General features: G+C 45.9%; 1 protein-coding gene across 1 annotated transcript in view; it reads left to right on the plus strand.

The window, feature by feature from the left end:
• smyd2a (SET and MYND domain containing 2a) overlaps window positions 1-13,782 on the plus strand; it is a 74,864-nt gene that overhangs the window by 20,992 nt on the left and 40,090 nt on the right. The window contains exons 3-5 of the mRNA XM_038811519.1: window positions 4,679-4,789; window positions 9,451-9,511; window positions 12,779-12,903. Coding sequence (XP_038667447.1) covers window positions 4,679-4,789; window positions 9,451-9,511; window positions 12,779-12,903 — 297 coding nt within the window. The remainder of the gene's footprint in view (window positions 1-4,678; window positions 4,790-9,450; window positions 9,512-12,778; window positions 12,904-13,782) is intronic.

A 13,782-nucleotide genomic window follows, 5' to 3' on the forward strand; every position in this document is an offset into this window, starting at 1 on the left:
CGACTTCGCGATTTTCCGCGGGTGCGGAGAATCGCGCCCCTAGCTCCCCCAACCCTTCCAAAGCCTTACCTGATCCTTCACCCTCCAATGGGTCTCCTGAAGCAGCATCACATTGACTCTCAAGCTCTTCAAAGTCAAAAAGACTCTTGCCCATTTCACCGGTCCATGTTACCATTTGGACTGGGAATCTCTGTCCCTTCCTCCCCCTCCAATCAGCCCTGATCACCATGTGGCGCATACCTGCCCCCCTCAATAAACTTTCTTTTTTTGTATAAATTTAGATTACCCAATTATTTTTTCCTATTAAGGGGCAATTTAGCATGGCCAATCCATCTACTCTGCACATTTTTGGGTCGTGGGGGTGAAACCCACGCAGACACAGGGAAGAATGTGCAAACTCCACACGGACAGTGATCCAGAGCCGGGATTGAACCTGGGACCTCAGCGCCGTGAGGCAGCTGTGTTGACCACTAGGCCACCGTGCTGCCCTCTCAATAAACTTTCTTAAATGTGGACACCAAAATTGAACATAGCACTCCAGATGTGGTCTGACCAAAACCTTGTACAACTGTAGAAAGGCTAATACTCCAAACCCCTTGCAATGAAAACCAATATGTGCCAATAGCTACTGCCCTCCAACTCAAAAATGCCCTGCTTCTGCCCACTTTCTGATTTCTATTTGGGAGATTTTAAAAATGTATTCGCTGCTCACTGTTTTGCTATAGCTCAATGCAAGCTCGAGGAATAGCATCTCATCTTTTAAAGCTGCACCCTACGGCCTTCTGAGCTCAACATTTCAGTTATAGAGTCATAGAGGTTTACAGTATGAAAACCGGCCCTTCGGCCCAACTTGTCCATGCCGCCCAGTTTTTACCACTAAGCTAGTCCCACTTGCTCGCATTTGACCCATAGCCCTCTATACCCAGCTTTCCCATATAACTGTCTAAATGCTTTTACAAGACAAAATTGTACCCGCCTCTACAACTGCCTCTGGCAGCTCATTCCACACACTCTCACCACCCTCTGTGTGAAAAAAATGCCCTTCTGGACCCTTTTGCATCTCTCCCCTCTCGCTTTAAACCTACGCCCTCTAGTTTTAGACTCCTCTACCTTTGGGAAATGATGTTGACTATCTACCGTATCTATGCCCCTCATTATTTTATAGATCTCTATACGATCACCCCTAAGCCTCCTACGCTCCAGGGGAAAAAGTTCCAGTCTATCCAGCCTCTCCCTATAACTCAGAACAATCAAGTCCCAGGAGCATCCTCCTGAATCTTTTCTGCATTCTTTCTAGTTTAATAATATCCTTTCTATAATTGGGCGACCACAACTGTACACAATATTCCAAATGTGGCCTTACTAATGTCTTGAGTAATTTTAGATGGTCACGTTTGCTTTTGATTTGTTTCCTCATTTCTTTCTTTATTCATTCACGCTGCAAACCAGCCATTCACACCTCACCTGGACATATCTTTTTTTGTTTTTTTTATTTTGCCCATTGCCACAAAACCTTTTTTCACTTGATCTCTCCAGCCCTCCATCCGTACATAGATCTTCCCTTTTGTTTTTCACCCTACCCCGCCCTCCGTTACTTAAAACCTGTTACATTTCCATCTTGCCTCACCGATCAAGGGCTGTCATCAACCTGTAACATTGAACCATGTCCATCTAATTGATACGAGGCTGCTATTGAGCTTGAGTCTTACATTGGTCTAGTTTTGAGAATATTGATTTGCTGTGTGCTATGCTGCAGTTAGTACTTTCTTTCCTCGACCACGCCCCCCAACATCCATCTGCCACAGATGCATTTGATGTCCGTGGGGGAAGTAACCACCCACGTTGCCGTTGTGGAGGTAAAGCCCATCTTTAAACTGAGAACAAAAGCAAAATACTGCAGATGGTAGAAATCTGAAATAAAAATCGAAAAGGCTGGAAGTAATCAAGGTGTTAGGGAGGATCCGTGGGGATCAGATGAAGGGCTAGTCTTGAACTGAAAAAGCTGGGTCTTTATCTCTGACCTGCTGAATATGTCCAGCGTTTTCTGTTTTTCCTGTCAAACTGAAGGTGATCGTGATTGTTGGGTGTGGCTCGACCGCCTTGCTAAATGGGATAACTTCAGAATTGTTCTAGAATCTGAAAAGTGGGCATCCATAAGGCACCGTGGATCATCAGGAGAAACAGAATTGTATTCGATCACAATCTATAATCCCATGCACCAGCATCTCTCGCACTCTGTCAAGGGCAGCAGAAGGTGTATCCCAAATTTCCAACCGTGTGAAGTTTCAGCACACTCCTATCCATGTTAATCATGCTCCAGATAGAGGTAAATGTTCCCACAACCAGTGATTAAGATCAAAGATCTGCAATCCTGCCGCATTCTGTCGTGAATGGTAGTGGACAATTAAACAACAAACAGGAGGAGATTTTATTATTTCCATCCTCAATGATGGTAAGGCCCAGCACCTCAATGCAAGAGACCAGGTTGAGGTGGCAAGCCATCTTTGTGAATCCATGTACTGCAGAAACACCCACAATGCTGTTCAGGAGATGCCCTGGGATTTTGATGCAGCGACATGGTTCAAAGTCAGGATGGTGATGGTGAATGACTTGGAGTGAACTTGCAGAGTGGTAGTGTTCCCATGCCTTTGTTGCCCTTGTCCTTATAGGTGGTAAATGTTGCCGATTTGGAGGGTGCTTTCGAAGGATGTTTGGTGTGTTGTCGTCCATCATGTAAATGGTACACACTGCTGCTACTGTGCATCGGTGGTGGATAGAATGCTATTCAAATGGGCTCCTTTGTCTTGAGAGGGGTCTAGCTTCTTTATTGTTGTTGGAGCTGCACTCATCCAGGCACATGGTGAGTATTGTTTCACACTTTTCTCCGATGCCTTGTAGATTGTAGACAGGATTTGGGAAGTAAGTTATTCCCCACAGAATTCCCAGACCCTAATCTGCTCTTGTAGTTGGTTTGTCAATGGTGACCCCCAGGATGTTGGTGGGGAATTTGGTATTGGCAATGCCATCGAATGTCAAGGGAGATGGTTACATTATCTCTTGTAGGAGACGGTCATTGTCCGGCACTTGTTATTGCTACTTATCAGCCCAAGCATGAATGTTGTCCAAGTCGTGCTGCCTGAGGGCACGAACTGCTACAGTATCTCGAGTCGTGAATGATATTGAACACTGTAATCATCAGTAAACATCTTCACTTTTGACCTCTTGATAAGGGAGGGAAGATCGAGATGGTTGGGCTTCAGGCAGTATGGGGCAGCAGTATTTAGCACTGTTGCTTCACAGCACCAGGGTCCCAGGTTCGATTCCCGCTTGTGTCACTGTGGAATCGGCACGTTCTCCTCGTGGCTGCGTGGGTTTCCTCCGTGGGCTCCCGTTTCCTCCCACAAGTCCCGAAGGATGTACTGGTAGGTGAATTGGACGTTCTGAATTCTCCCTCTGTGTACCCGAACAGGCGCCGGAGTATGGCGACTGTGGGCTTTTCACAGTAACTTCATTGCAAGGTTAATGCAAGCCTACTTGTGACAATAATAAAGATTCTTCTTCCAGGTCACTACCCTGAGAAACTCTTGCAGCAATGCCCTTTAGGCTGAGATAATTGGTCTCAAAAGACCACAACCATCTTCCTCTGTGCTAGGTATGATTCTAACAGTGGAGGGTTTTCCCCTTGATTCCCATTGACTTCAATTTTGTTTGGGGTTCTTGATGCCACACTTATTCAAATACTGTATTAATGTCGAGGGCAGTCACTGGCACTTCACCGCACTGACTGCAGTAATCTAAGAAGGTGACTCCCCAGAAGTAAGTTAAAAATGGAATATGAATGGGATCTACAGAAGTAAACAGGATGGCCACTGAATGAGGAAGACTGTAATCTGTAGGTGAATCAAAGCCCAACTCACTCATGGTTTCCCCTCCCTTTACACTTTCTTTTTCCTGTGCGCATTCTTCATTATCCCCAGTTCTCAGCATCCCAAGCTTAGACAGGATGACTACTCTTGATCCAGTGATTTACAGTACAATTGACCTCCTTGAGCATTGGGTGAGGAGAGCAATTGCTTTTGTTACAGCAGCAGCCATGATCATCAAAGTACCCTCTGTGTGGTTTGTCAGAGGAGAGTGATCACACCAATTTTATGCACTGGAGAATCAGTAGTATATCCTTCGAAGCTTATGCACAGCACCAGCTGCTTCTTAAGGATAGATTAAGGAAGAAAATCGGAGAAGGTGGGAAAAATTGCCGCACAAACAATGAATGATCTCTGTGATGAATTCCGATGCAGCGTTCAACTTGGCCTCTTACATGCTTTTTAATTGACTGCTGCAAAGTTTGGATGTTCATGAATTTGAGTGGAGTAACGTGATCTCCACTGACGCCTCCAGGGTGCATAGATCACACTTTAAAAACGGGATTAAGAGGGAAAGTCCACCCCACATGTTTTCTCGGGAAGTGACTAAGAAAGAGAAGTGAGTTTGTCAAACATTACAGATACATTTATACAACAAGGAATTCCCAATCCAGTCGGTACATGGAAATCTGAGTCAAATTGCTGTTCAGAATTCTGCTCAAATTCGACCAGTGTGGTGAGCCTCTCAACTGTAATGATTCTGAGGCTGGGAATCTTAACTTTGAAATATATCATCTCTTTTTGTTTTCTCGCAGAAAGCTGACTGGCCAATGCACAAACTGGAATGTTCTTCCATGAGCAAATTTGGACAGAACTGGAACCCCTCTGAGACAGTCCGGCTGGTGGCAAGAATCCTGGTTAAACAGGTGAGATGGATGAAGCGACAAACCACATTATTGATGTTGTCAGTTTGGGAGGACAGCAACAGCTGTGGTGTAATAATAATGACTGGACTGCTTACTATCTCCGCTGCGTTAGCCCCTCTTGGCATGGAATGGGTGTGGCATGAGGTTGGGAATTGGCTGGGATTCCAGCTCGTGACCACTACTCAATGACTTGTGCTGGAAGTTCAATGGTGCTTGATATCTAGTACGGATAGGATTGTATGATTTCCATGCCTTTCCTTCTCTCCAATAATAACAGCCTGCTGAAATTAGTTTTCAATACTAGTTTCCTTCTACAAAAAAAGGATATAGTGGCAAGAAAAAAACTGCAAAAACATTTTCACAAAGAAGAAATGAGAACTGAGAGGTTATACAGAATGGGTACAGAATGGGCCGATTTTGCAGCCGCACTCGCTTCGAAATTGGCCACAAAAGATCTAGCGATCTCTGTTAAAGCAATTTCCCACTTTTCTTCTTTTTTTTATACATTTAAAAACATTTTTTTAGAGTACCCAATTAATTTTTTCCAACAATTCCGTTTGACCGAAAAAAATATTGCACCCATATGAATTGGGTCCAATCATTAGTACCTGCTTCAAACTGGTTGAGTTTCCCTATGTGTGGCATCTCCCCATCCGGAGTGGCGGCCCCTGTGGGCCTTAACAAAGTAGTTCAGCGGTACAAAGCTCAGTCTCTGTGGCAGCTCTACTTCACCCTCATCATTAGTATCGAATGGGAGCGACGACAGGAACACACGGTAGGGTAGAAATGAGCGTTTATTAGTGGACACAAAACTACAAAAGACTAATTCCTCTCACTGAAGGGCCACCCTCCCTGACCTGCACTCAGGTCAGGGTTTATACTGTGTGGTTTCCCCTTGTCAAGGGCAAACCTTGCCCCCAATTACCAGAGAGTTTGTACTCAACTGTGTAAGGGGGAAAATGAATGGAGCACAGTCTTTGCCCCCAAGGGATTTATAACATCCCCCTCCAATCTCCATATCCCCAAGTACAGTCACCCCCTTTCCTTCTTGGCTCGTGTGGATCCACATTTTCCTTGGTTTCCCTCACTGCTTCTTCCCAACTCTTTTTGCATGAACTCATTTGCTGCCCTCGATGTGTTGAAATAATGTTCTTTGTCATTGAACGCGACCCATAGTCTTGCCGGGTATAACATGCCAAATCGCACTTTAATTTTAACCGGTGCGGTTTTGGCCCCATTGAACTCTGCCCAGCCCTTGGGCAGATCCTCCCCAATGTCTGGTATATGTGGATTGTGTGTCCTTCCCACCTTTGCATGACTGTGTGCGCCTCGTTCAGTTCCGAACCCGTTCCTTGTCTTGAAACTTGTGAAGATTCATAATAATTGCCCTTGGCGGTTCCCTTGACTTGCTTTTTGTCGGAGCGACTTGTGGGCCCGGTCCGCTTCTGAGGGCTGGGTGAAGCCCTCCTCCTCGACCAGTTTCCCGCTCCTCTTTGAGACTAATTTCGCCGCTTCTTACCCTCTGCACCCTTCCGTAGTCTAATGTCCCGCAGGTTCTGACAGCAGAACCTGTTTTCCTGGTCGCCCACCTTCCCCTTTAATGCCTTCTGGGTCGTCTACAAACTTGCCACCTCGACTTCAAGTGAGGCGATCCGCTCGTCCTGGTCAGTGGCTGTCTTCTCCAGGTCCCACACCGACGCCTCTTGAGCCTCCAGTCTCTGCTCTGCTCTGTCCATTGCTCTGTTTTATGGAGGCCAGTGCGGCCTCTATTATTGACTTCATTGCTGACATGAGGTCTTCTTACGCCGCTTTTCTATGCTTTTGTAGCTCTGTGGAGATGAACTCCATCAGCTTCTCTGTCGATGATTGGGCCTTTGTTGGCAATCCTGTTGGATCCATCATGCTCAGCTCTGGGTCACCACATAAGTCTCTCTTCCCCCATCCCGGTAACCCAGTAACCCCACCTAATCTAAGGGCAATTTAGCATGGCCAATCCACCTAACCTGCACATCTTTGGACTTTGGGAGGAAACCGGAGTACCCGGAGGAAACCCATGCAGACACGGGGAGAACGTGCAGACTCCGCACAGACAGTGATCCAAGCCAGGAATTGAACCTGGGACTCTGGAGCTGTGAAGCAACTGTGCCAACCACTGTGCTACTGTGCCTCCCGTAAGTGGGGATTAAGTTGGGGGGAGCGTTGCACTTTTTGTGACTGTGTTTGATGTGATGGGTTAGTAAGGTCCAATAGGAAGTTTCTAGGAGACTGCGACCTTCTGTGCGACTACTCAGCTCATGGCCGCTACCGGAAGTCTTTTTCCCACTTTCCTGACAGATGTTTAAATCTCCTGAAAACCCAGTTATGGCGGTTTCTGTCGTCTGACCGATTGCTTTGGGTTTTGTACTGTGTGCTGGTGACTTCCAAAAGTGCACCCTCTGGGACGAGCAGAGAATTGCTGATCAGAACTTTGCATTATCGTATTATTTTTGCGCACATGCGTTCTTCCAGAGTTGCTGTTGCTTTCAGTGGAGTACGGTAGATTGGTGAATATTGACAGTTTTACCAATACCAGAGCAAAATCTGGCCCGGTAAAAAAATATGGCTTTGCAAGCCTGCAGAATACAGGAAGAGAAGTGGGCATGCCTGGAATTTCCCAGTCTGCAGCAGGCAGGTTTGCGGGCATCTTCCCGCCTCTAGACCATTTTTCTTTTCAGGAGGTGGGTCAGGTGAGGTAATGGCTACTCGCCCAAGTGCATTGAGTAGCTTATTAACATAATTAAAAGGCCTCTTGAGGCCAATGATCAGGAAGTTTCTTTTAGCCAGCCATGGATGGAGGCAGCTCACAGGCAGTACTCCAGGATATATTTGAGGCTTCTTTACCCCGCAGCCAACATAGCTGCATTGCCACAGCTGTGAAAGCACGTTTGTTTAAAAAAAAAAGGAAAAGATAATCTGCCTAAAGTGGTCCTCCATTTTGAGGCACCCTCCCTATCCCTTACCTGCATTGGCAATCTGTAACTCGTTCAGTGCTTGAGAGCCTCCTGTTGGCCTTGCAGATTCCGGAGCCTATTTACTGTTCCGACTTAGATGTTGCGTGTGCCCTCTAACCGTTAATATTTTCTTTTAATTCAAAAATCGTGGCATGCGTATCACACTGATGCCTTGAGGTCGGGATCCTGAAATTATCCCACATCAGGGTTCTGACCCAAAAATGAAACTCCAGTCTTGTTTCCATCTACGATGGAGACCAAACCTCGGAGCCATAAAGACAAGGGGTGGGATTAACCGAGCAACCAGCCATGTGTTTTTCAGTGGCAGAGGTGGACACCAGCAGGATTTTCTGGTCTTGTTGTTGTCAACGGGATTTCCCGTTTCCCTCTTGTCGCCCGGAAACCCAAGGTGGGGGTGCACCGTTGGTGGGACCGGAATATCCCACCAACATGAACAGCCGGTAAATTCCACACAAGATAGTTGCCAACAATTTGAAAAGAGAAACTTTACTAAGGAGTTGTTAGAATGTGGACCTGGCTGCTGCAAGAGCTGAATAAGATGGATGCATTTCCGGGTGGGTGGAATCCATGAGGGTGATGGAGCGAGAGTTTCCCCGTGCAGGGCATGAACCAGTTGGGTGGAATGGACTGTTCTGTGCTGTACATTTTGTGTCGACTGGAATGGGCTATTGGGTGTGATGCTGGAAGGCATTAGCTACCACTGCCCAGATTGAGTCATGGGGTTTGCGTCGCTGTCTTTGTGAGAGAAAAGTGTGGAGGGAGGAAAGCAAGGAAGCTAGTAAATGTAACCAAAAAGAAAATGCTGGAAAATCTCAGCAGGTCTGACAGCATCTGTCGGGCGAGAAAAGAGCTAACGTTTTCGATTCATAGAATCATAGAATTTACAATGCAGAAGGAGGCCATTCGGCTCATCTGAGTCTGCACCGGCCCTTCGAAAGAGTACCCAACCTAAGCCTGTATCTCCACCCTGTACCCACACCTCCACCCTATCCCCGTAACCCCACCTAACCTTTTTTGGATACTAAAGGCAATTTATCATAGCCAATCTACCTAACTCGCACATCTTTGGACTGTGGGAGGAAACCGGAGCACCCGGAGGAAATCCACGCAGATACGGGGAGAACGTGCAGACTCCGCACAGACAGTGACCCAAGCCGGGAATCGAATCGGGACCCTGAAGCTGTGGAGCAACTGTGCTAATCACTGTGCTACCGTGCTGTCAGGGTCCAGAGTCCAAAGCTGCTTTGACAAAGGGTCATCTGGACTCAAAATGTTAGGTCTTTTCTCTCCCGACAGATACTGCCAGACCTGCATTTTCTCTTTGGTTTCAGATTCCGGCATCCACAGTAATTTGCTTTTATTAATCTAGTAAATGTACCTTACGTGACGCTTTCACCACTTTTAGCATCTTCAGTTTTAAACTATGACTTTAAAGTGTGGTTGCAGGCATGATGGAGTGAATGGTCTCTTTCTGTGCTCTCCAATTCTGTGATTCTGTCCAAGTGACATGATCAGCTATTTAAAGTGTGTGTGTGTGTATTAAATTGGTCTTTATTTTAAACAACATCTGTCTGACTCTTGCCAAATTAAATCCTTGCCATAATAAATACGCTTCTAATTTTTGTTGCTTTTTGATTTTTGTTTATCTAGAAAATGCACCCAGAGAAAACGCCTTCAGAGGAATTACTGACTGTTAGTGAGTTTGAGTCACGTAAGTATTCCTTGCAGTGTGAAGCCAAAACTGGATTATTGGATTCTGTGATTTTAAAAAAAAATAAAAGCTTTAGTTCAAAATTAACAAAAAAAACGGATCTGCCGTGCTCCAACCAACATGATGTTGTTCGTACTTTGAGATCAAGGAATCTGCATTACTCCAAGAGGCTGTCTGTTTCAGTGTGCTTGCCTTCACTGAAGCTTGGCCCTGACCCTTAAACAATAAGAGAAAAGTTTGCTGCTTTAATGTTTCAGACTTCAGGGTCTAGCTTTTCCTCTGAACCATGTCCTGTTTTGGGCTGAAGTTGTGGTGCGGAATTGTGTTCTTGAAGGCCAGTGCCTTATCTGTTATCTTCTCAGAAAAAAGAATTAGCTCCCTTTTAATGTTTACTGAGACCCCAATGCATTTTGAATCTCAGGTCATAGGGGCTGCCCTAGCTCCTCAATATTTCCGACGGGGATCTTTAGGGGATTCAGTCGAGATATTTGCTGCTGGTTTTACTCGTCTCAAAGTATTGCTTTGCTTTGATGAGGATATTGGGGATTTTCACAGTAACTTTATTGCAGTGTTAATGTAAGCCTACTTGTGACACTAATAAAGATTATTATTAAGTGGTTAGATTAGACATCACAGAAAGCTTCTCTTCTCTTCTCTATTCCCTGATGCCCACTGGCCAGGCGATACCATGATCTTACTTGGACTTTTCTGACTATCACAGTCTCAGCAGGATGCCTTTCTCCTGGAGGCTAATGGGGAAATAGCTCAAATATTGACTGGCCAGCTGAAGCTCACTTCCACTAGATAAAAAGTATTATTTACCTGTCAAGGTCACCACTGAATTTCTTTGTGACTAAATCCTTCCAGGCAGCAACAGGGTACCTTTACCAAACGAGTCAGGCAGTGCTCGTTGTTCCTATAGAACTGGAGAATATTTTCTCATTGGTTATTTATTTCCACTAGGTAGGTTATGAATTGTGCAGCTGCCCTGAATAAAGCAACAGTGACCTTCTTGACACAGTGGTCAGGCCCTGAGGATGTCATCGGAGTCTGATATGTAATTTCAACTTTATCAAGAGAGCTTATTTGGCAGTTTTCCTACCAGGCTGATCCTCCTGGGACCTGGTTTGAGGGCCAGAAGAGCAAGGTTTATTTATTTGAAATTTTTTTTAAAAAATCCTTATTGGGCAGGGACTGCAGGTGTGCAGTATAACAATGGGCCTTCCTTGCCTCAAGAAGTGTCCATTCTGCCACATGAAGTAAGTGAGATTTGTCCTGTTGGTTACTTCATAGCCCTTGTAAGTTGACAATATCTGGCATGAGGTGAGAGCCACATTGAATGTAGGAGTCAGAAGCGTGGGAGAGGAGGACACCATTTGAGGAATTTGGCACGGTGACACTTATTTAGTGCATTTATTTAGTGCCATTAACATATAAAATGTCCTGAGTTGTTTCAATAGAAGTATGATCAACCAAAAATGGAGGTTGAGTCAAAGGAGGCAATGTTGTGATGATTAAATACTTGGTCAAAGAGGTGGGTCTTAAAGGAGGAAAGGAGAGGTTTACAGAGCGAAATCCAGAGCAGGACCGAGAAGAGCAAGACCTAGAAAACCTAAGGGGTGGCTGCCATTGATAGAAGATGGGGGTGGGGGGGAAGCACAAGATAGTAGAGTCAAGAGTGTTGGTTTTTCTAGGATGAGAGTTTTAAATTGGCATCGAGACCCTGGGCGCGATTCTCCAACCCCACGCCGGGTGGGAGAATCGCGGGAGTGCCGGGCGAATCACGCCACGCCGCCCTGGCACCCCCACGCGATCTCCCCCCCCCCCCCCCCCCCCCCAAACGGCATGTCACATTTTGCGATAGGCCGCTCGGAGAATCGCCGCTCACCGTTTCTAACGGCGACCGGTGATTCTCCGGCCCGGGTGGGCCAAGCGGCCTGCCGAATCCGACCGGTTCACGCCGGCGCCAACCACACCTGGTCGCAGCCGGCGTGAACATCGCGCAAGTGGTGCCTGTGGGGGACGGAGGGAGGATCGAGCACTAGGGGCGTGCTCAGGAGGGGTTTGGCCCGCGATCGGTGCCCACCGATCGTTGGGCCGGCGTCTCTGAAAGACGCACTCTTTTCCCTCCGCCGCCCCGCAAGATCAAGCCGTCAGGTCATGCGGGGCAGCCGAGGGGAAGATGGCAACCACGCATGCAGAGGTTGGCGCCGGCAAACCTGCGCATGCTCAGGTGATGTCATTCAGGCGGCGCCGCTTTGAGGCAAAGGTCAAGGCCCGGCGCCTGAGATTGACGTGCAGCCGCTCCTAGCCCCCTTGGGCGGGGGGGGAAGAGGAGAATAGGGGGCGAGGAGCAGCCTCTGACGCCAGAGTGAAAGACTCCGGTTTTCACTCCGGCGTCGGCACTTTGTCTCCCTTTGGGAGAATCGCGCCCCCTATCTTGCAGTGTAGGCCAGCAAGGACTGAGTGCTGGGTGAGCAAGTCAGCACACGGGTAGCGGAGTTTATACTGAAGTTGGGGTGGCACAGTAGTTAGCTCTGCTGCCTATGGCGCTGAGGACACGGGTTCGATCCTGGCCCTGGGTCACTGTGTGGAGTTTGCACATTTTTTCCCATGGCTGCGTGGGTTTCACTCCCACAACCCAAAGATGTACAGGTTAGGTGGATTGACCACGCTAAATTGCCCCTTAATTGGAAAAAAAATAATTGGGTACTCTAAATTTAATTTAAAACATTGTTTTAAAAATCAACTGAAGTTTATAGCGCATGCAGGATAGGATGCCAGTCAAAAGAGCAAGTATACTTTAACGGGCAAAAAGAATGGTTTTCTTAGATTTATCTGAAATATTGATTAAAACTTCAGAAATGTGGGGAAAAGTATTGTGAACATTACAAAAAGATGTTTTAAGAATGCCACGCCTGCAGAGTTTAAGCCTCAATCATAGTTTAAATGAAAAAAAAACTTGCAGAAATACCATTGAATTGTTTAAATACTTTTATGTCAATTCCAGGGCCTTAATAGAACTTGGACATGGGCAAAACCACGTGAATTCACTAAAATTGGAAGCCAGGATGTAAGTGGTATGGGACCTGCTCACCCAGTTCAATGATTCTGTCTTGAAAGTTGCATACTTTATCTTCTAGAGTATCGGACCACAGAATTGACTCCAGTATCCAATTCAATAGATGTAACAGCTTTATTATATTTCTGAACAGTCATAGTTTCGCCCCAGAACCTTTAAATTAATTTTATTTCTGTTTGATTCAGACCTAGATAAATTGGATAATGAGAAAAGGGAGTTGATCGAGAGTGATATTGCTGCCCTTCATCATTTCTACTCTAAGCATTTTGATTTTCCTGACCGTGCTGACTTGATTGAACTATTTGCTAAGGTTTGTACCAGATTTAAAATGTTAAAGTTTAAAAATAAATTTTAGTGCCTGTGACCACGTGGCTTCGGAGCCCTGAGCTGAATGTTATGCGTGTAGATACGTGATTTGTCACATAACATATTATTAGACTTGTGAAGGTTCCAACAGGACTGAGATGCACATCTATAGATTAAACTGAAAATTTCCAACTTTCCTCTGTATAACTCCTTGTGTGGACCTATTTCTGATGTGTTGCATGGAGGAGGGAAATGTGCAGCTCTCTATTGCGTTTGCACTTGATCTGCTTTCTCGTCACTGGCTAGTTGAGCCAGAAACAGAACACATGTAAAGGATGCTGAATTTAAAAGTGCAGGAAATGATGTCACTATATACTCTAGGGCTGTTTCTTCCCTAAAGCTGGTTGCAGTTTTGGCACTAATTGCACCCATGTACTCGAAGCATTTTCAACTTCTATGGTTTTTTCTAAAATCCATTGCTACTTCGAGACAGGCACCAGGTTGGATTGTGATTGGAAACTCTACCTTTGAGCAAGGAGACCATCAATACAAGATTTGTAGCAGTTATATTGAAAATTGTTAAGGAAGGGCTAGTGAGTGGCAAAATTTTCTGCTCTCACCATCCCTTTGGCACACTGGGGATTCAAAACGTGGCTCCTTTATACTCACGGGAGGATCAGACAAACCTTTTGAATGCCACAGAAAGTGCCACATTATTGGAGGAGGAAGGCTTCTACCTACCATTACCCTGCTAAGCCTGCAGAGGCACAGTATTACAGAGGCTCCATTTCATCAAGATGTTGTGACAGAACTATGCAATGTGTTGCTGGCAAACCTATAGAGCAGGCATGATGCTGCTGCTAGATCTTGGACCAGAAGGCTT

Source organism: Scyliorhinus canicula, chromosome 1 (assembly GCF_902713615.1).
Source record: "Scyliorhinus canicula chromosome 1, sScyCan1.1, whole genome shotgun sequence".
Lineage (NCBI taxonomy): Eukaryota > Metazoa > Chordata > Chondrichthyes > Carcharhiniformes > Scyliorhinidae > Scyliorhinus > Scyliorhinus canicula.